The sequence below is a fragment of the Bubalus bubalis genome, chromosome 3 (genome assembly GCF_019923935.1).
Source record: "Bubalus bubalis isolate 160015118507 breed Murrah chromosome 3, NDDB_SH_1, whole genome shotgun sequence".
In the NCBI taxonomy this organism is placed as follows: domain Eukaryota; kingdom Metazoa; phylum Chordata; class Mammalia; order Artiodactyla; family Bovidae; genus Bubalus; species Bubalus bubalis.
In genome coordinates this window covers 5,360,892-5,383,433 of record NC_059159.1, presented here as the reverse complement: position 1 = coordinate 5,383,433, position 22,542 = coordinate 5,360,892, and the positions used below count along the sequence as shown (strand labels likewise).

Below are 22,542 nucleotides of genomic sequence, written 5' to 3'. Positions count from 1 at the left end.
ATGTGGGAAAGCGGGACAATCAGAGACAGGTCCCCCGGCCCGAGTCCTCCGAAGGCCACCCCGGGCCTGGCCTCGGGGCCAAGCCCTCCCCGCCTTGTTTTCAGGAAGAGTCCGGGAGGGAGAGGATCCCGGCCCGCAGCGGCGCCGGCCCCAGGGGCTTCCTGCGTTTCCCGCACTGGGACCAGGAGGGACGGGCGGGGGTTATCGGGTCCCGTCTCCGCTCCGAGCCCGGAGGAGCCGCCGGAGGAGCTCGCGCTAGACCCCCGAGGGGCGTCGCGCCCCTGACCCCCAGGCCCCAGGTGAGGCGGTCAAGGCCGGAGCGCAGCCAGGCGGGGGCGCGCCGGGACCCCACCGGCCGGAACCACGGCACATGCCGTTCCCGGAGGCTCCGGCTCTGCGATTTGAACCGAGGAGGCCGGGCGGCCCGGCCGCGGTTCGCAGCAGCCATTGGCTGCGGCGGCGCGGTGACATCAGCGCGGGGGGGCGCGGGCGGAGCCCGGGAGGGGAGTGTCCGAGCGGCTCCCAGCCCCGAGCCCGAGAGCCAGAGGCAAACCGATGCCGAGCGGACATGGGCCGCCAGCCCCGGCGCCTCGCCGAGCCCACGGAGCTGAGCCCGCAGCTGCGCCGGCCTGGCGCTCTCGTCTCTGGGGACCCAGGTAGGCGACGGGTCCCCCCCACCACCCGGCCCTTGGCCGCGACAGCCCCCCGGCGCCCTGCGGGGCCTGGGTGGGCTCGGTGTGGGGACCTCGATTCCCCACCGCCCCCGACCAAGGGGGCGGAGGGGGTTGGAAAAGCCGCGATAGGGGCGGCGGGGCGGGGAGCGCGGCCGGGTGTCCCCACTCCAGCGCCCGCCCCCGGGTGGTCAGGCTGGGGCCCGGGGCCACGCACTGGTGTCCAAGCAGATCCGGGCTGGGGAGGGAGGTGGTGGCGGTCGATTTCTCCTCCCCAGACTGGGCTTAGCTGGTCGGATCCGGGCTCTGCTCGGGGGTTGGAGACGGGGGACCACCCGGCTTTGAACGGTCCACCCCTTCGCCCGGGTGGGTGACGCTGGGGCGGGAGCACAGCCTTCGGCGACGCGCGGTGCCCCCGAGGGGGGCGTGTGTGCAGAGTTCGTGAATCAGAACCCGGTCGCTCGCGCGTAGTGGCAAAGGCGTGCACACTCGCCCTGGTACACTCGCCGCAGCACACGCCGCCCCGTGTCACCGCGCCGCGCGGAGAGGGGCGACGAGCCGCCCGGGAGGGAACGGCCGAGCGAACAAACCCTCCTCCCGCCCCACACCCTCCCTCCCCGGCTCGCCCCGCCCCACCCCGCGCGCCCGCCTTCTCGGGAGACCGGGAGGCCGAGGCTGGGGGTGCAGCCGCGGCGCCGATCGGCCGGGTGGGGCCGCTTCTGAGCCCGGCCCGTGGCCGCACGCGGAACACGGCCGAGCGCTCCGGGCCTGGCCTGGAGCCGGGAGCTGCCGGTTAATGATTTAATCACCAGCTAGGGGCAGTGGAGCGGGATCGGCCGTCTGTAGCTCCGCCCCCTCCCCGGAGCGCCCTCCGTCCGGGGGCACAGAACTGCCCCCCACCAGCCCCGGGCGCGTCCCGGGTGAGCCGCTCTGCGCGCCGGGCCGCCGCGGGTGAGTGTCCGGGCCGCCGGGGGAGCTGGGCGGGAATCGGAGAGGGGGCCGGCGGGCTTCACGGGGGAGGACGGGCCGGGGCGTGTGTGTGTGTGTCTGGGGGAGGGGTGCTCTCGGCTAACTCAAACCAGATTCCTCGTTTCCCGACGCGACGCCGTAGCCTGCGCCTGGGAAGTTTTCTTTTTCTCCCCGGGAGAACGAAGGGGAAATACAATGCTTTCTGTTTTCTTGTCACGCTTGCGATCTGACAGGCTCCCACGGCCCTGGGCTGCGTCCCCGGTGCCTGTTCTCTGCCCCTTTAGCTGAGCAGCTGAATGGCGGGCAAGGGTCCCTGAGCTGTGTGAAGCCCTCTGCACCTCTCCTGGGGAGGTTAGGTGCCGGTGGAGGTTGGTGGGGGGGTGGGTATCTCCCTCTTCCTGACCGCCCCCTCCAGCGGCCATCTGGACCAGAGCAAGCTCCGCCATCCAGCCCGCGTAAACAATGAGGGGCCCGGTTACAGGAGGGCCTCCAGCAACGCAACTTCTTTGCACAGTCTGGGTTTCTAATAACTCCCTACTCCCTCCGCCCCTTTCCAAGGCCGAGGTGGAGGAGGGGACCCCCCGGCAGGATGGACTGAATTTTAAGAGAACAAAGAACAGGGCACAAAGGAAGGGGGAAGCTGAGCTGTGGGTTTCCCCCAGAAAAGGGGAGTTTGCTGGACCAGGCCTGGGCTTAGCCAAGCCTCTAGGTGGCCCCAGGGCTCCAGAGGCAGTAATGGGACACCCGCTGAGGACTTGGGACAAGGGAGGTGCCATCCCTGGGGGGTAGCCAGGACCCTGTGTGAGTCTGGGGGCGGGGCGGTTCCTGTGGGCCCCAGCTTTCATCAGCTGCCCGGTGTGAGGTGCCCGTGTGACCAGCCGATTACTGTGGTTTATGTCCTCTGAACTTGGACTTTGCCCCTCCACTCCCTGGGGACAGCTGCTCCTTCCCACAAATGGGGGTTTGGTGAACCTTGGGAGACCCCTGGGCAGTGTCTCCTGGTCTTCCCAGGGATCCTGGGGACCCTGCAGGGACTGGGAGGGCATCCGTGTGATGAGATGAGCCTGGGGTTTGGGGTCTCCGCCGGCCGCTTTGCCGTCTCCCTGAGTTCCTGGAGCTCCAGCTCATGGGTGACCATGTGCTCGTGAGATGCTCCCTAGCTCAGGCCTCGACTTTGAGGATTCTTTCCATCTTTTTCTGGGATGTCCACCTTTCTCTTGACTCCTCTTCCATTTCCCTCTCATTTCTCTCTCCCACCCACGCACTCACCGATACTCACCCCAATCCCATGTAGGGACACATCCAACCGACTTTGGTCCTGTTGCCTCGTGGAACCTGACAGTCCAGCCCTCACAGGACTGGAGACCGGGGAGCCCCAGGCCGAGACTGTTGTCTGAGAAGTGGGGTTGGGGGGGGATTGGGCGGACGTTGACCCCTGGAGAAGGACCCTAGACCCTTCTTTACCCTCAGGAGCCTTTGGTAGGACCTCTGGCTGGCTCTGGCTCAGGGCTTCTCGCCGCCTCCACCTTTGGAATGGCTGATTGATTACTGCAGCCAGGACAGGCTGTGCCCAGGTGTGGCGGGCAAGGTGCTTGCAGCAGGCCGCCCTTCGCCCTCTCCCCTGCCCCCTCTCCTCTGAGCAGGAAGGTGGGACCAAGCTGGGACGGAGGCCTCAGAGGCCAGACTTGCTGTCAGGCAGTGGCTCCAGTGGCTGGAGCTTCCACATGCTCAAAGGATCCTGTCCCTGTAGGGGGAGGGAGGAGCCCGTCCCTTGGAGGAACAGGATCTGGGTTGATGCCAGAGATACGCTTGGGGGCGGAGGGAGAGGAGTTGAGCAATCTGGCCCTGGAAGCTGTGAGAGCCTCGATCTCCTGACCTATGTGCTGGAGGCCTTTCTGCAACCTTGGGAAAGGGAACTGAGCCCTGGACCCGTGGGCAGAGTGTCCTCGGGGCCAGCACCTCTGGGGACTCGGGGAGGGTGGGATCCTGCTGGGAGGGACTCATGCGGCAACTGGACATGGCCCTTTGCTCACGGGGTGCCGAGGAGGAAGTCGAGCCCTGAAGGATCCGGCATTCCCACTCACTGAGTCCCTGATACTCTAGCTTAAAATACAAGGAGCCTTGGGCTTCCTTCCAGGAACTCTATCGGAGTCTCTCCCTGGGCACCACCAGCTTGCAGCCCGGGGCTCCAGGCCAGGGAGGCAGCACTGACGTCCAGAACCCCCCTTGCCAGGAGCAGGGGCTCTGGTGGCCCCCACTCAGCCTCCCAAGCTAGAAAGGGTCTCCTTTTCTGGTCAGGTGAGCCCAGTTTGGGGTTACCCAGCCCATAAAAAACTGCTGGCATTTCCCTCTCATTCCTTCATCCCCGGGGTTGAGGCCATCTGAGAAGCCGCAGAGCTGGGACAAGAAGGAGCCCTGGGGCTGACCTCAGGGACAGCATCTCTTGCCCAGCCAGGGCCGCTCTGACCACCGTCTCCTCCCCTGGCCAGCAGGGTGGCAGACGATGTCCGCCAGGACAGCCTCTAGCCTCCCTGGGAGCATCTCAGGGTTCTTATACCTGCATCCAGGCAGCTTTTGGGGGTAACTGGACTTGGTCTGCAGACCCCAGCTTCAGATCCGTGACAGTGAAGCCGGGCTCTGTGTTCATGTGTCTGCTCCCTGCCCCTCCTTCCTCTCCACACTCAGGTTTCCACTCCCTGCAGCCCTTCTCCGTTCCTCAGAACATTGTCCTTGGCTCACTGAGACGTCAAGAGGAGCTCCTGTGTTCCCCCTGCCCTTGGGGTTGAAGTCTCAGTCAGATGGTGGGAATGGAGAGCCAGAGGGGATACAGAAGAACCGCTTCAGGGCTGGCAGTACCGTGTGTGGACACCTCTGATGAGGACCGGGTTAGGTCCTAACTGGGGGTTAATCATATTGATAATCAACCATTATTTGCTTCTGGTATCTGGCCCCCCCGATTTCTAAGTTCACTAACCTACATCTTATGGAGGAACGGGAGGGCCTTATCCCCCGTATTGAACTGAAATCAGAAAGAGCTGAAGTCCCATCTGAGAAAAGCCAGGCTCCTCCTGTTAAAGGTTAAAAGGTAAAGAAGAGAGAAGGGAAGGCACATGGGGAAGAAGACCAAGCCCAGGGGCTGCGTGATCGCCCTGCTGGTCTGGGCTAGGCAGTCCACAGCTGGGCTTGGGAGCCCCGAGGATACCCCAACCCTGTGACAATTCATCCTGGGGCCCCCAAGGACTGTGCAAGGGGTCAGCCCTGGGGCCTTTTGGATAGGAGCCCTTGGGTGACAGACACTGAAGGTATGTGTCCTCTTTGAGCTTGGGGAGTGACCATTGGCAGAGAGTCCCAGGGGATGCTGGAATTCTACCTTTCAAGGTGTAGAGATGGGGCACCTACTGAAAAAGAACACATTATAGCATCATTTTCACAACAGACGGGGGAGTGCTTACCCCTTATGAGTCCTCGTGAAGGGCTTTACCTGTGTTAGCTGATTTCATCTTCACAGCAGTGCTAGGGAGTACGTGGTGTTATCAGTCGCTTTGTAAGCTAATAAGGACACTGAAGCACAAGTAACTTGCCCGGTGTGGCCGAGCCAGCAGGTCACCGGGGAGTCTGGCTCCAGGGTCCCCCAGGCTGCACACTCCATCTCACAGAGTCAAGGTGGAAATTCACCAGCCTGCTCTAGAGCCGGACCTGATCCACCTGGCTCCCTCTGGAGACCCGGGGTGTCCTTTGATGCCCCACTCCTCAACTGAGCACTCTGCTCTTAGGAGACACCAAGTGAAACCAAACAAGATCAGGCCCGATCTGATTTCAAGCCCAGCCCTTTCCTTCTGAGGCCCTGGGCAGGAGGGAGGAGCATGGGGCCCCCTGCAGGCACTCCTTTTCCTCCCCTCCTCCAGCTTCTTCCCCCTGTGATGGGAGCTGGGTGGCTGGGGAAACAGACACAGACACCCACACACACCGACACCCACCCCCACCCCTCCAGGAAGAGGGGTAAACAAGTGAAGTTGCCCTTGAGCCGCTGGCTCCTCTAGGCTTGGCTCCAGAGCTGCCGCTTCCTCTCACTCCCAGGTCAGGGCTCACTCCTTTCCTTCCTGAGCGGCTGTAACTCCTGGTTAGTGATGGGGCAGGGCCCTTCTCCCTCCATGCCAGGCCTTCCCTGCCGGCTCTCCTGCTCTCCTTCCTCTGGCCCAAGGCATAGGCTTCTGGGATGAAGAGGGAGCAGGGTGGAGAGAGAATGGCCCATCCCCAGCCCAGGAGGAGCATGGTTGCCCAACACCGTGGACCTCCTGGGGTGGGGGGCGGCTGTGGTCTGTATTTGTCTTGTCTTTTCCCTGGAGTGGTGGGGAGTGAGGAGCTTGGACTTGGGATATTTTAACCTGAAATTCTGTGCAAAGTGGTTGTCTGGTGGGTGCTCATGCATCCATAACCTTCGTCAGATTTGAGTCCAGCACCCCCAGCGATGCTTAGAGCACGCCCATGATATACGTTATGGTCAAGTCGGAAAAGCCCAGGGTTCAGAATCAGGCAGACTTGGACAGCTTTGTCCTTAGCTATGTGACTCAGGGGAAGCATTTAACTCTCAGCCTCAGTTTTCTCATCTGTAAGATGGGAATGATGCCGGTAACTCCATGGGATTGTTGGGAAGAGTACTTAGGGTCTTTCAAATGCTTAGGATGGTGTTCTTACTTGCCCCTCCAAAAGGGAAGCTTAAACAAGATAAAGCAGCCAGCTTGGTATAAGGCAAAGGTATTGTGATCTCCATTTGCTTTCTCATACTTCCTCCATGACCTATGGTCCCGGGGGCGCATATCCATCTGAGGTCCACGATAGGGTCTAAGGTATCATTTCCTAATCTTTAAGCCAAACTGGCCATTGTAGTTTTTGGCAATCAAAGAGTAAGTTAATTATCGAAACTGCAGTGCGTTTTCCCACAACTCAGGCTAAGTGACTGGTATAGTTTTCCTAAAACTGTAAGAACTATAAATCTCTAAGATGGTTGAGAATATCTTTATGAATCCAGTGGTGAGTATCATGATTAATGGAAATACCTCTAAAACAGCATCATCAATAGGAATATAATGCCAGGCACATGAAGAAATTTTGAGTTTCCCAGTAGCTACATTTTAAAAACTACAGACTGATGAAATACATTTTTATTTTGTTTTAATTTTTTGGCTGTGCTGTGTAGCACATGGGGCTCCAGTTTCCCAACCAGGGACTGAACTCACACGCCTGCATTGGAAGCTCAGAGTCTTAACCACCAGACCATCAGGGAAGTGCCCTGGTGAAATCAATTTTAATGTTATATTTAAGCCAGTATGTTCAAAATACTGTCATTTCACCATGTAATCATAAAAAATATCAACAAGATATTTTACATTGTTTTTTTATACGAGGTCTTCAAAGTCCGTTGTGTATCTTACACGTGTTGTTTGTTTAATCGCTATCTGACTCTTTAATCGTTATCTGACTCTTTTGCAACCCCGTGGACTGTAGCCTGCCAGCCTCCTCTGTCCACGGGATGTTCCAGGCAGGAATACTGGAGCAGGTTGCTGTTTCCTTCTCCAGTATTTCACACCTGTAGCACACGTCAGTTGGGATGCTAAATTGCATAAATGCCCCCTCAGATTTGGGGTTTACAGTTGAAAAAGTAGATTCACACCCTCAAGGTGTTTTCAACATACTTGAGTTCAGTTCAGTCGCTCAGTCGCGTCCGACTCTGTGCGACCCCATGAATCGCAGCACGCCAGGCCTCCCTGTCCATCACCAGGTTTTCCAATAACTGAATCAAGCATCAGTTTTTCATTTAAAATCATTAAAATGGAAGAAGAGGTAAAAACTCAGTTCCTTGGTGGCACTCGCCGCATTTCAAGCCCTCGACAGCCTGATGTGAGCGGGGGCTACTGTGCTGGATGACTTGGGTTTAGGATGGCGCTGTAAATGCCAGGAACCGAGCGCCCGCTTGTCACTAGCAGTCGTCAACATCATGTTGGCAATTGTAGCACATTTAACAAGATAAGACTGAGGAATGGAGGAGGCAGAATTATTATTAGTTGCAGATGCTGGGTTGGTCCACTTGCAAAGCTCAAAAGATTTAATCATATGGTTGATTAGGGTGTGTAAAGACAGTACAAGCTTAGTAGGGTAGACATTAAATAGATATAAAGTTTAAAATTGCAGCTTTCCCATATACCAGCTACCACCAGTCAGAAGATACAGCTACATGAAAGGGGCTGGATATAAAACCCATTCACAATGAAAGACCATAAAATAATTCAGAGTAAACACAAGACGTGTGTCAGACTTGTAGGAAGAAAAAACCACAGAATTTAATGGAGAATGTCTAAAACACTTGAATAAATGGATATGAAGACATGATGTTGTGATAACATCAACTTTCCCCAAATTAACATTGTTTGCTGTCAATCCCAATGTAATTCCATCAGGACTTCTTTTGGAACTTAATAAAATGTGTCTCAAGTCCTTCGGGAAGACTAACTGCATTAGAAAAGCCAAAGAGTTTTCAGGAAAAAAACTTAACGTAGGGATATTATCCTACTGAATACTCAAAACGTATTTCACAGAGCTGATAGTGTGGACCTGGTTTTGGAATAAACAGAGACCAGTAAGCAGGATGTAAAGAACTGACTCATTTGAAAAGACCCTGATGCTGGGAAAGATTGAGGGCAGGAGGAGAAGGGGACGACAGGGGATGAGATGGCTGGATGGCGTCACCAACTCATTGGGCATGAGTTTGAGCAAGCTCCGGGAGTTGGTGATGGACAGGGAGGCCTGGCGTGCTGCAGTCCATGGGGTCACAAAGAGTCGGACACGACTGAGCAACTGAACTGAACTAAAAAAGCAGGAAAGGAAGTCCAGAGAAACCGTGGGTGGTGGTGTCTATATCTATATCTGATGAAGGTAGCATCTGATCCTTTACTCATAGTTTATACCAGTTTTATACAGAATCAGTAACTAACTTGGTTATATTTTAATTTTTTATCTATTTTTAAATGACCCTCAGTTTCAAGCCACAGACATCTTTGTATTTCCTTTACTAGTATTTTTATCTCCATGAGTAATTTTTCATTATTACATTACCTGGTAGTTTTAGAAGAAGTGAATGTTTTCATAAAATTTGGGAGTGGGGAAGGTCTTTGCTTCATGGTTTTAGAGCCAGAAATTATAAAACAGATTTAACCATGTAAAAACTAATGAGCACTCCATGGAAAAGAGAACAACAAAATCACCATATTGTAGGCAGGCATATGATACACTTGAGAAATATTTGCAAAGTATAGTCAACATTCCTAAGCGCTTTAAGATTTAAAGTCATACAAATCCATTGGAAAAGATGAAGGACCCCTCCCCCCCACGGCCCCAAAATTGGGTAAAATGGCTTCCACAAGCAATTCATTAGAGAAATATTTTCTAAAATGCCCTCCCTCTTTAGTAATGGGAAAAATGAAAATGCAAATTATAAGTTTACTAAGGTGGTGGTGATCATGGTTTGGTTGTTTTCAACTGAGGACACCATAATGCCTGGTATTGGACAGCGTCATCCTCTATGCTGGTGAAACTGTAACTTGGTAAAAACTTCCTGGAGAACAAGGGAACAAGAGAAACAAAAGTAATTTTACTCACTTATCGGTATGTATCCTCCGGAAATGGACCTGGAAGGCTGCTTGTTACAGCGCTGGAAGGAAACGGCAACAGCCTAGCATTCTTCAGCGGCTGCTGGATGTGAAGCTGAGGCCAGTAGGACTTTAAGATAATGTAGCGGTATTTATGAACATGTAACCATTTTCACTCAAATGCGAACAGTGGTTGGCTTTATTCATCCCTCTGCCCTGGAAAGTGCTGCTTGTATTTTGAAAAAAGCGGGGGGAGGGGCGGAGAAAAACATCTAAATCGGCACTATCGCAGAGAGGTAGCCTGCAAATCTAGTATATAATTTACAGTTTAAATAGATGCATCTGAAAAAGTATGAAGAGGTGCAACGACCATTTTCTTTAACTCAGTATATTCCAAATATTATCCTTTTCTAATATATCATTTGACAATATTTTAAAATAGTATCATTTGAAAAGATCAATTCTAACATGCGATCACTGTGGAAAATGAGCTAATTTGCACTCTCTTTTTTGATGCTAAGTCTTTGAAGTCCAGTGTCTACTTTACCCTTGAGCACAGGTCAACTTGGACATTTCAACCTGGACTCCATTTGGGGTGCACATTTCAAGCGCCCCATGGCCACCGGGCTGGGGACTGCTGTATTGGGCAGTGTGGGCCCACGTTATGTAGTAACACCTGGAGGGGCAGCAGACAGTGGGGTCCTTAGGGTCTGTGCTCCACCCTAGTGTCCTGATTACCTGGAGCCAGTTCATCCCCCTCCCCAGTGGTACTCCTCTCCTGCCTCCCCCTCCCCCAGGGATGTCTGGAGACTGGGCGGTGGCTGCTCGCTGCTGCGGAAAGCTTGTAGTGAAATTGGGGCTTTGTTCACTTTCCCTTCCTTCCCGGAAGAATCTATCCGCCAGAGGATGTTGATCTCCAGGAAACGGGACTTATAGCTCCCTTGGGCCAATGAACCCAAGGTCTAGATTGACTCGGAGAGGCAGGGAGGGTGGAGCCAGCGCCAGGCACCCAGCCTGGGAGGTTTCAGGACAGGGATGGGGTCCAGGTCTTGGTCTTCCTTTCTGGCAACTGGGAACCACCAAGAAACACAAGCTGGAGATTGAAACAGGGACAGGCATGAGAAACACTTGAAGTGGGGCTTTGTGCTGGGCCCACTCTTGACTCTGCTGGGCGAGTCCTGGCTTCTACTTCAGGGGGGTCCTCCCCACCTCTCACCTCCCAGGGAGGGTCCTCAGAGCAGGAAGCGGAGATGAGATCCGGAGTAAGGAGGGGCCCGTTTGAACCAACCCTGGGAGCAGATGGCTGATGGGGGTGTCCGTTAAGTGAGTCTGAGATAAACAGCCTGCCTAATCCCACCCTATCGCCATCTCTCTGGCCGTGAGCACATTCTCAGCTGCGGACATGTGAATAAGCAGGAGGCTGTGTCCCAAGGTCTGCCAGAAACGGGCTCAAAGCGCCATTTAGTAGCTGAGAGAGAGCATGAGGGCTTTCACTCCATCCGAGCCTCGGTTTCTCTCTCCTGAGCAATGGGGGCAATTGCAACACCCCGCACGCGGGGCCAGGGGCCTACGTTTAATGATGCCGCCACACACTGCCTGGCACACAGCAGGCACCCGGTGTATGCGAACTGCTGACGGCATGCCTATTTCTGCATTGCTGGTGGTCGGCCAGTGGCTGGGGCCCTGGGTGTCCTCCCCGTGTCCTTGGGTGACCCCGCCTCTTCGCGTCCCCTCTGCTCTCTGGTAGCCATCAGGAGACCCGAGCTGGGGCTGTGGAAGCAGCAGGGACCAAACCGCCCCCTGCCCAGGGTACCACTGGGGAATGGCCGCTGTGGGAGGCTGGCCTCCAGCTCCAGGCTTCCGTGTCACTGGAAATTGGCCAGTCTCCCAGGTGGGAGGTGGAGGTTGTCATTTCTGAATTGCTCTTTGTTGGAAAGCAGGTTCTTGGGGGCAGGGGGTGGGTCCTAAGCTCCCCATTTCCCCTGCCACCGGGTTTAATAGGCTGCCCACTCTGTCCTCCCAGGCAACTTAAAACGAGGACATGATAAACTTGTGATAAACTTGTCCTTCTGGGGGAGGTGCGGATTAAGGGTGGGGGAGAGAGAAAGGACAGACATCAGAGATTTTTTGATCGTTTGATTTGAGAGTATGTGGCCTGAGCCCCACGCCCTTGCCCTTCCCCTCCCATCCCCCACCCAGCGCCTTGTATGGGCTGCAGCTGCGGGAGCCTGAGAATCTGATAGTTTAAAGCTGGTTTGGAAATTAAAATTTTTTCCTTAAGCCTTTGATGCTTTGGGATTTTTACTATTATTATTATCAAAACAGCACTGCCACATTAAAGGAAACTTTTTTTTAACAAAAGCCCATTTTCCTCTCCAGCCTGACATCACTCCTTTAATTTCTCTGCCTGCCCTTTTGCCTTTCTTCGAGAATGTGTGTGTGTGTGTGTCGTCTGTGATCACTGCATGTAAACAAGTCTAAGTTCTGCCTTTTTCTCCTTCTGCTCAATGTCGTTTGGTGATCAGTTTTCCATGTCCTGTGTGGTCTTCATAGACCCCGCTTGTTGTGCTTGAAGGATAATCTGTTGGGTTAACATGTCCTTGTTTTCTCAACCATTTTCTTATTGCTGGGTATTAGGCTGTTTCCAGTCTCTTGATATTATGAATGAGGCGTCAGTGGCTATCTGTGTTGGGGACTTTTTTCTGCTCTGAAATAGTTCCAGAGGGTGCGTTTCCCGATGTGGGGGCTCCTGGATGCTTCTGGATTTAAAGTTAAGTGTTTAAGGAAACTGCCATAATTGCCAATGCCCCAAGACCATCCCGTCCTGGGGTCATTTTGACTCTGAGCAGCTCCTGGGCTGGGGTTTTGTACCTCCCTCCCTGCCTGGTGGCACCTGGTACCTGTTGTTCCGTGGGAGGGAAGTCCTCCTCTTCCCCTTTCCCGGCTCAGTGCCAGCAAGATGGTAACAGACTCCAGAAGGTCTAGCGCCATGCCTGGAGTGAGTCAGAGCCCGTGTTATCTGCGAGGACCTATCAAGACTGGGAAACGGGGGCCTGGGCATCAGCACGCCCTGCATCCACCACCAGCTCGGTGGCCTTGGGCAAGTACTCTTCTCCAGCCCAATAGCCCAGTCAAGGCCCCTGGATGGGATCATCTCTGGGCTGTCCTTCCCCTCTCAGTCTTGGGAATCTCTGAAGTTGAAGGCATTGTGGATGGCTCTGTGGGCGTCACGTGACATTGCGGGTACCATCCTGTAGCACCACCCCCAGGAGCGCACACAGAATCCACTGAGGGACTTCCCTGGTGGTCCAGCAGTTAAGACTCAGTGCGGGGGTGTGGGTTCGATTCCTGGTTGGACAATGAAGATCCCACATGCTATGTGGCATGGCCAAAATATATATATTTTTTTGTAACCAAAAAAATGAAAAAACCCACCGAGATGTGGGAAGAAAAACACCAGAACTACTATGTCGTATTTTGCCTTTTTTTTTTTTTTTAAGGAAAACTCAAACCTATTAATTGATCCATGGATTGACAGTAGCCTCATTTATAATCTATAAAATATGTATCTGTGTGCATGTGTATAGAGATTACAGGCTCCGTGCTTTCATGTGCTGAGGTCCCCACACTCGGGGTCATGCATCACTATTTTAGTGATCGGAGCCGGGCTGTGGGAATAAAGCCCTGGCTTCTGTCCACGACCCCAGGGCAAATCTCTTAATTTAGTCTCTTCATCTCCGAGAGTATGGTCGCTCCACAGATACACAAGTGGTACAGGAGTTATAATAATGATATTTCATGTTTCCATCCTGGGCTCTTTTTTGTTTTTCTTCCCTTAATTTAATTGTGGCCATTCAGGCTCAAATTATTTTAAGACAGGGCTTCTTAACATCCTGGTGCCAGCAGCAGACTTTCAAATAGAGAGGGCTGCTGGCAGTGTCAGTGAAGGGACGAAAAGCTTCCAGATACACTCAAGGAAGCCAAAGTGACTCCACGGCCCCGCCCAAGTCCCTCCTGCTCTGTGTAGCAACGGGCATCAAAGCTCCCAAAGTCTCGTCCATTCCCTCTGCCGCCGGCCATTCCCTCTGCCGCCGGCCGGCTGTTGGAATAAAGCAGTCTTCCACTTTCTCTGGGACTCCTTATCCTCTCAGGATAATGCGGGTGAGCATTTCAGAAAGCGACAGAGCCTCGGGGCGCCCGTGGCCCCCCTGGCGCCCGCGTTTCTTGCACAATCCCCTGCAGCATGTTCTTCCAGCTGTCTGTTCTCAGCACAACGCCGCCACCGCCCCCCCCCCCCACCCCCGTTCTGCAAAGTCAGCTTCTTCCCGGTGACAGCGTTGATTGCACCCCCCAGGGAAAAGTCCCTGGCCTACCAGTTGAGACCCCCCCAAGCTGGGCTCCAGCTCCCCTGGGAGTCTGTCCTCCGTCTCCTCCCCCATCGGGATGCTCAGGCCCTGGGGTCTCCACTTCCAAACCTGGATGTGTCCTAACCCTAGCACACCCCACCCCGTCCAGCTCCGTCGTCACACCCTCATCCTGGCCCCATCCATCTCCACGACCATAGCCTTGTCCAAGCACCCATCCTCTTTGCCCTGAATTCCTGCTTCCCCTCCTCTCTGCCTGAAAAAGCTTCTTGTATCCAACCCGAGGCACGACTGAGCTCGAATGCCCCCTTCTGTCCAGCCACGTTGCTTGGGGATGGCCTGGGTGGTTAGAAGCAGAAATGCTGGAGGGGGCCGGTGGCTGTGGCCGTGGGCGTGAAGTGTGAGTCCTCCGTGTACTGGGTGAGCTTACAGGCCAGCTGCACACTGGGAGGCCTGTCCGGCTGCCCCGGAGGAGCTCAGGTCCGTCTGGAAGCCACTGGGCTAGTGACGAAGGGGGGCAGTGCGCTCTGGACAGCCTGCCAGCGAGGATGAGAGAAGGTGTGGTTAGAGTCGATCCAACCAGGGGCCTGGCCTGGCCTCACAAGGAAGGCTCCTCACCCTGCTGTAGAGGAATGCCCTGTGCTCAGAAGGCCAAGAGGAGAGGAATCGGATTCCAGAGGAGGCGAGGGTGTCAGGGAGAGAGACAAGATGCAGCTCTGTTTTCCCTTGCTCGGCCAGGAAAGTGGGATGTGGCTTCCGGGGTGAGGAGGGGGGCGGGGGCGCCCCGCCCAGGGTGTGCCATGGGGAGTGGCTGCCTATTTTAGCCACTTCCCCTGAGCTGAGTCACAGGGCTTAGCAGAGCCCCCTCCTGAGGCCACAGTGCCCTTGGGCACAGTCCCCTTCTGGGTGGCACTCAGCGTCGCCCCCCAACCTGGTGCAGACCACCTGCTTGTTCCTATCCCCAGAGTTTCACCTTTTCACCCCCAAGTGGCTCCCTGTTCAGAGTTTAGGCTGACAGTGTAATGAGGGTGCCGTGAGACCAGAGATTTGAAACAGCCCAGTAAGCGGACTCTGACTAGTGCTGAAGCTGCAGCTGTAGGGCCCCAGGGCTGCTGGGTCCTGCGGGTCCTCCTTGCTGGGCAGGGCGCCCAGTGGGTGACTCCACCTAGGCCCCCGCTCTCAGGACTTGGGGCGTTCTCATGCTGGAGGTCAGAGATGGTTTGGTTTCTCACGAGCCACAAAGCCTCGTCCCCACCCCCAGGGAGTGAGACCAGGGGTGGCAGATAAGCTCTGGCCAGACCTGCCCTGCCTTCCTGGGGTGCGGGGCTGTGCAGGAGCCTAGGGATCTCCCTGCCGGCCTCTCGAACCCTGACCTCTAGCTCTCCCCTTGAGAATGTCCCGACAGAGGGTGATAGGATGGTGCGGACCCTCCTGTCCTGGTGCCACGATGGCCGCAACTCCTGGCCCCTGCGGGGGGCCACGGGGGTCCGCACCATCCCGGCTGAGTCCTGGGCAGCAGGGCCTGCGGTTTCCTTTCCGTTCTCTCTAACAAGCGCTTGAGCTCAGGGAAACCGCAGCGCCTGACGTTGCTCCCTGGGCCTGGGGATTCCTGCTGTTAGCTTGAGACCCTTACGCAACTCTGGAGGTTCCCGTCACAGATCCCACAACTCGGATCCTTTTGTTTCCTCCCCTGTTCCTCCTTCCCTCTTTTTTTTTTTTTTTTCCTGCTTGAGCATGCATACACATTCTCACTCCAGGACTGGGATTCTCAACCCAGGTGCTCCCGCCCCCCACCATCGGGGGACACTTGGCCCGTCCGGAGAGGCTTTGGTTGTCACGGTCATAGCTGGGGAAGGGGTGCTGCTGGCATCTGGCAGGTAGAGGCCAGGGATGCGGCCAGACAGCCTACAGGAGCGGGATGAGCCCCCACCACCGAGGACTCTTGGGCTCCAGGTGTTGGCAGGGTCAGCATCTGTGCGGTATGACAGGTACTTTCTCCAGCCGGCAGTCGGGGAAGGGAATTGGAAATGCTCCCTAACCGGAAGCACTACCCACCAAAGGCCAGAAAGAGGCCTGGCGTGGAGCAGAAAGAGGCCTGGTGCAGGAGACCGGCTTCCAGCCCAGCTCTGCCCTTTGGCACTTAAATCTGGGTAAGTCACTTCACTTCAGTGAGCCTGTTTTCTCATCCAGAAAATGAAGCAGTTGTGCTGAGAGCCGAGGCTCCTGTGACCAGAGGCAGAAGCTGAGCTGCAGGCAGGTTGAGACACAGACCCTCACCTTCTCTTCTTGCCTCACTGCCCTGATGGCAGCGGAAGCCTGGGGGATCCTCTAGTATCCAGAGTGCCTTAGAGACCTGATTTGATTTCCTTCAATGTGAACAGTTCTGAAGCTGACACACTCCACTCTCCTCTCGGTTAGCCAAAGAGTTTTCTCTAAAGTTGGCCTGAGACCCCATGGCTGCCCCCAAGGGTCACATACGGTGACTCTCTGCTGGATAAATGTGGAAGGGATGGCCCTGTGTCTAGTGTAGGCAGCAGCAAACTGTGGCCCAAATCTGGCCCACCACTTGTTTTTATAAATAAAGTTTTATTGGGACACAGCCACGCCCATTTGTTTACATACAGCCTACTGCTGCTTTCCTACCACTGCAAAGACAGATTTGAGTAGCTGAGACCAAGACCATAACTGCCGTACAGCTGAAAATCTTTGCTGTCTAGACCTTCATGGAAAACACTTGTCTAAACCTGGTCTAGCGGCTCCACGTCTAATAGTTTAGAGGTCAGATCCCAGGGTTTAGGGAGGGGTGAGGTTAGGGGTGGCGGAAGTGAATTTTCCTAAGGGTCTGGTGAGGAGGGGGGTCACCTCAAGGCCTTTCAGAGACGTTCTCACCTGACTCTGCCAGCCCGCGTCACCCGTGTGGCAGGTGAGCCCTGGTGCCTGGCTCCTGCTGCCTGCTGGCTCCGGAGAACTTTGTTGGCTGGAGTGACGAGCACTGAGACTGCCTGGGGGTGGGGTGGGGGGGCACGAGCTAGCAGGGGAACCATCAGGCTGGGTGTCCGCAGCAGGACAAGGAACAAGGAAGGAGCACTTCGGGGGGTGGGGGGTGAGAGGGCATGGAAAGGTCAGGCCTGGAGCCCCAGAGCTGTAGGCTGAGGTGACATTGTCCTTGGGCTCGGGAAGGCAGAAAGGCAGCAACCCAGAGACTGGGGTGGGTGGTGGCGTTTCAACAGGTGTTTGGAGACTGACTGTGCCGAGAATCGCCGGACGGGCTTCGGTGGCGACGGGCCTGTTGCAACCCTCCGGAAGCTCATGGTCGGGTGGGGAGATGACAGTCCAGCCACAGCTGTAGAACGACACAGCCAGCGCCTGCTGGGGCCAGGGCCATCCGCAGCGCGGGGGCTGGGGGACCAGGAGGCCGGGGGTCTCACTGGGCTAAAGCAGGTTTCCTGGAAGAAGTGACATCTCAGCTGAGCCCTGAGGATGCTGGGTGAGCCAGGGGACCAGTGTTCCAGCAGGGGTGTGTCTGGTTCGGAGTCCAGGAGACAGAAGCTCAGGGCCGGGGCAGACTGCAGGGCTCAGGGACAGGCGAGGAGGGAGGTAGGGACGGGGCACCAGATAGGGGGGTCTGTGCTGGGGGGTCTTGGGTGGGCTGTTTTAGCCACAAGGTGAAGGATGGGGGAAGGGGAAGCAGGGCCAGGTGGGATGTGGCGGCTAGCCTGGGGCAGCATCAAGAGTGAGGAGGAAACACTGTGGGGCGTCCTGTGTTGCCTCTGGCAACCCACCTCTCCCCGCTCTGCTCAGCCCTGGGCTGCTGGGTTTAGCCTTTGGGGCTGGTTTGGCTTCAGCATCGGACTTCACCTTGGTCCTTGCTGGGAGTCGCGTGGCTGGGGGTACAAGCTTTCAGAGGCTTTCCTAGGCTCCCTGAGGATGTTCTTTGGTTCAGGTTAAACATCCTGGGGGTTGGGGGTGTATGCAGTTGTCTAGTTCCTACCGCCCTGTGCACCCCTAATGATTAAAGAAATGGCATTTCCTAGTCTTGGTCCCTGAGAGGTGGGCAGAAGGTGGACCCTTGGCAAAGCTCAGGGCCCCACAGAGCAGGTGCGGCAGGCAGGGTTCTCACTTCTGGGACACCCAGCGAGAACCAGAGGGCTGGGGAGCTGGTTCTGTGGATCCCTGTGGCCCCACCCTCATTCTGATTCAGAGAGAGAGCCGGGCTGCCCAGGTCCATGGAGGTGTCTGCCCTGCCTCCCTGGGGCCTGTCCTGTCCTACTCCTTCTCTTAGGACTGTGACTCAGGCTGAGGTGTCCACTAACTGCACAGGGATTGAGATCAGCCAGCAGGAAGAATTTACAGCCTGTCTCCAGACTGGTTGTTTGCAGTAGTCCAGTCCCTCCCTAGTCTGCTGCCTGCCCGTTGCACCTCCCCCGCTAGCTGGCAGCGTCCTGGTGGGGTGGGGGCATCCTGGTGGGGTGGGGGGAGACACAGTCCTTTAGACGACAGAGCGGCTCTCTCTCTAGCGTCAGGACAGGCGTGTCAGTGGCTACCTGAACTCCAAAGAGGGCTGGCTTAGCCCCAGTGCCTGTGCAGGAGGGAGCTGGCAGGGTTCTGAAATTGATCGCTGGCTTATTTCACACTTTCTTACTTGGGTGGGAGCGAGGAGGTGTAAATGGCCGCCCCTGGGTTGGATGGGCTCTGGTGCTGGGCAGACAGCTGGGTTAACCCTTGCCCTGCTGTGTTCTTCTTGCAGCCCTGTGATTTCCTCATTGCGCCTTCCGGCCGCCCGACTTCACCTCTGACTCGCGATCCACCTCCGCCGGACTTCCTCTGATCCCCCCGGATCCACCTCCGCCGGACTTCACCTCTGACCCCCTATCCACCTTTGTCGGACTTCACCTCTGATCCCCAATCCACCTCCGACCCCCTGATCCACCTCCGCCAGACGTCACCTCTGACCCCGCCCCCCCATCCACCTCCGCCGGATTTCACCTCTGACCCCCGATCCACCTGCTGCCTTGGGAGGGCCCCCCTGCGTCCTCCACCCCAGCAAGATGCCGATCCTCAAGCAGCTGGTGTCCAGCTCGGTGCACTCCAAGCGCCGCTCGCGGGTGGACCTCACGGCCGAGATGATCAGCGCCCCGCTGGGCGACTTCCGCCACACCATGCACGTGGGCCGGGCGGGGGACGCCTTCGGGGACACCTCCTTCCTCAACAGCAAGGCCGGGGAGCTGGACGGCGAGTCTGTGGATGAGCAGGCCCCGTCCTCCTCCTCCTCGTCCTCTAAGCGCAGCCTCCTGTCCCGCAAGTTCCGGGCCAGCAAGCGGTCCCAGTCGGTGACCCGGAGCGACAGGGAGCAGCGGGACGTGCTGGGCTCCCTGCGGGACTCGGCCCTCTTCGTCAAGAACGCCATGTCCCTGCCGCAGCTGAACGAGAAAGAGGCCGCAGAGAAGGGCTCCAGCAAGCTGCCCAAGAGCCTGTCGTCCAGCCCCGTGAAGAAGGCCAGCACAGAGGGCAGCCTGGAGGAGGCGGCGCCTCGGCGGAACGGGGCCGCCGCCCCGCACTCCCCAGACCCACTCCTGGAGGAGCAGGCCTTCGGGGACCTAGCGGATCTGCCCATGGTGCCCAAGGCCAGCTTCGGGCTGAAGCATGCCGAGTCCATCATGTCCTTCCACATCGACCTGGGGCCCTCCATGCTGGGCGATGTGCTCAGCGTCATGGACAAAGGGGGCGAGTGGGAGCCGGAGGGGGCACCGGATGACAGCGGTTACCATGGCGACGGGGACCCAACCGCCATCCCGGCCCCGCTGCCCCAAGCGGCAGGGCAGGAAGGTGAGGGGGGCCCAGACGTGCCCTCCCGCGCCCTGCAGGATGAGGGCTGGGCGGCGGCGGCAGCCCCCAGCCCAGGCTCGGCCCGCAGCGCGGGCAGCCACACCACGCGGGACAGCAGCTCGCTGTCTAGCTGCACGTCGGGCGTCCTGGAGGAGCGCAGCCCGGCCTTCCGGGGGCCGGAACGCGCCCCGGCCGCTCTCCCTGCACAGCCGCCGGACCCCGAGTTCTCCTTTATGGACGAGGAGGAGGAAGACGAGATCCGAGTGTGAGGCGGCCCGGGGGTGGGGGTCTTTGGGCGTGGTCCCCTCCCTGCCCCCAGCCACGCCGAGGAGGCAGCCAAGGCTTTGACCCTGGGCCTCATGGTTGAGAGGTGCGGGCGGAGCCTGGGGGCCCAGGAGGACTTGCATCTGGCTTGGGTGCTTGACTTTTTTTTTTTTTTGCACACCCTGCCCTGCCCCAGAGCTCCTAGGACGGGGCTGCGTGCTTGCAGCAGGCATCAGCTCTCCTCGCCCCCAGGCCTCCATTGGATGCTCGCTGGCAGCCCGAGTCCCTGCCACGTGTGGCGATAACAGGGCAGCCGGGGGCACCAGGACTGAGGACAGCTGACTCGCCTCTTTTGTCCCAGCAGTGGCCATCAGAATAAATGTTGTGCCAGGTCATCTGCAACGGGGAACCCCTTGGAGGCCAAGCGGACCTAAAGTGTACACTAAACGCGACCCCTTCCGGGGACGAGAACAGGATGCAGAACGGAAGGAAGGCTCCGGGCGGCTTGAATTTTCAATCAAGAGGGGCCTTCCAGGATGACACGAGGCCAGGCCGCAGCCCTGACTCTGTCCCTCTGGGTCTGTTGGCTCTTGTGTTTAAATCTTTCTAAAGCAATACCCGGAGCGGTGTTTGTAGACCTGCCACCGGGAGGAAGACGAACCCTTTTAGAAAAAGACGTTTATACTAAGTGCTTCCAAACTTTATTTAGAGCTGTATGGGGTGGGAGGGGGTGCTCTGTGTGTGTCTGTCTCTGGCCCCCTCCCCCATAGCTATTAACAACTGGGCAGGCAGCCAGTGTAGAAAATTTCTGGAAAATGATTATTAAAAGAGCTGTCATTCCTGGGGGGGTGGGGGCGGGGTATAAAAGCTTTCTTTGAATTGGGTTGTTCCTTCCCCCTCCCCCAGCCCCGGACTGACTACTTCCCCTTCCTCTCTCAAGCCTCTGTCCAGGGAACCCCCTTCCCACCTCTGAGTCAACAGCCCCGAGGGCAGAGTGTTGCCAGAGTTAGCAACAAAAGGAAAAACAGAATGCTGAGTTAAATTAGAAACTCAGGCGTGCAGAGGATACTCTTTTAGTGTTAAGTATGCCCCGTGACTTATTTGGCACATGCTTAGACTAAAAAGTTAGTGGTTTTCGTTCTGAAATTCGGATTTCCCTGTGTCCTTGAGCTTGGGTGTGAACCTCCAGAGTTCAAGCTGACTCACCTCCCCGCGTGCCCTTGTAGCCAAGGGAGGGAGGGTGACAGAGACAGAACCAGCACGGGACCCAGCCAGGGCGGAGGCAGACTTTTTGAATGGAGTGAGTGCCCTCAGGTGCTCCCTGGTTTCCAGTCGAGCAGCCCCCTGCCCCCCCACCAGCTGCCCTTGACACCCATCTAGACCGTGGTCAGTTCCAGATTCTAAACTGTATATTTTTTTTCCATGAAAATGTTAAAAGAGCAAGGAAACATGAAAATAAAAGGCTCTACGGCATGCCCGGTGTTCTGTCTCTGCTTTTGGAGTTGGGGTTATTTCAGGATGTGGGGGAGGGCAGATAGGGTGCACATTGGGGACCTGTGGCTGCCTGAGCCCCCACGGCTCTCAGGGGCCTGAGGTGGCTTCTCTCTCTGTCTTGGGGGCCTGCCCCTCCTGCACAGTTCTCCAGCTTCTGGAAGGATTCGGCCTTGTGTGCCCATCTGCCCAGGCAGGCCCTGGGGGGCTCTGGGATTTGGTGTCTGAGCTGCCACTTACCGGCTGGGTTCCCTGGGCACTTAGTCACTGTGCTGCTCTGTACCTCGTTCTGCTTGTCTGTTAAATGGGAATCCTGCTGCTCTCAGGACTTCCCTGCTGGCTCAGACAGTGAAGAATCCACCTGCAATGAACTGGGTTCGATCCCTGTGTTTGGAAGATCCCCTGGAGGAGGGTGTGGCAACCCACTCCAGTATTCTGGCCTGGAGAATCCCATGGACAGAGGAGCCCGGCGGGTTACATACAGTCCATGGGGTCACAAAGAGTCAGACACGACTGAGCGACCGAGCCGTGATGTTGACCAAGTTGTTCCTAAACCCAGGGAGGTGCCTGGGCCGCGTGGGAGTTGTCAGCACCGAGACACACAAGCCAAGTCAGCAAAGAGGCCACCCTACACTCCCTCCCTTTCCCTATCTGACCTGGCGGATCACCTTATGGGGTGTGGTCTCCTTTCAGTCTCCTGGCCTGGGAGGCAGACTCTGGTGTCCCCATTTTATAGAAGAGACGTGCTCCAGAGGCCACAGGGCCACCTTCGCGAAAGTCACCAAGTGGCAGACTCAGCAGGACTGATTGGAAACCCTTTCCACGCTCCTCGAAGCTTCGTGACTTGGGGAAGTGAAGCCGGGGTGTGTCAGCCCCGAGTGGGACCCTGGGATCCCAGCGGTCAGCCCCTCCCTCACCCCTTCCCCTCTGCGTGGGCGCATCCCTAGGGCATGACTGTCAGCCTGGGTGGGGCTGTCACTGCCCCTCCAATGCCCTCCTTTCCACCTGGGGGCCCCGCGTGGCTGAGATCTGAGTTCGGGAAACCCTGCCCCTGTCCCGGGGAGAAATTCAGGCATGTGCTCATCATCCTCCTGGGGAGCAATTAGAAGCGTAATTAAAATGTCGCCAAGTCCCTCTGTCCCTAGACTGGCTCATTAGAGGTAATGAGAGGTGTGAAGTTATGAGTAGATGGGGTGGTGGCCGGGGTTGCAGGGGGACATCCAAGCCCAGTGGGAATGATGGGTCTCCCAGCTCTTAGGGCATTGGAGAGAGGGATGCCCTGTTAGCAAAGGCTCAGGCAGGTGTAGGGGGCCG

General features: G+C 56.8%; 1 protein-coding gene across 3 annotated transcripts; it reads left to right on the top strand.

Annotated features, from left to right (window-relative positions):
• The first annotated feature begins 503 nt into the window (after window positions 1-503).
• On the top strand, window positions 504-21,210 carry CDC42EP4 (CDC42 effector protein 4). Of its 3 annotated transcripts, none has more exons than XM_006047559.4 (2): window positions 504-656; window positions 18,395-21,210. In XM_006047559.4, exon 2 carries the CDS (start codon window positions 18,696-18,698, stop codon window positions 19,740-19,742), a length of 1,047 nt encoding a protein of 348 aa, XP_006047621.2. In that variant the 5' UTR covers window positions 504-656; window positions 18,395-18,695; the 3' UTR covers window positions 19,743-21,210. The 3 variants fall into 3 exon arrangements, with proteins under 3 accessions (XP_006047621.2, XP_025135185.2, XP_025135186.2); XM_025279400.3 differs by lacking the exon at window positions 504-656 and adding an exon at window positions 1,307-1,622; XM_025279401.3 differs by lacking the exon at window positions 504-656 and adding an exon at window positions 16,710-17,134.
• The last annotated feature ends 1,332 nt before the right edge of the window (window positions 21,211-22,542 follow it).

Excerpts from the sequence above, each read along its gene's own strand:
- CDC42EP4 (XM_006047559.4), top strand. The coding sequence starts at position 18,696 with ATGCCGATCCTCAAGCAGCTGGTGTCCAGCTCGGTGCACTCCAAGCGC.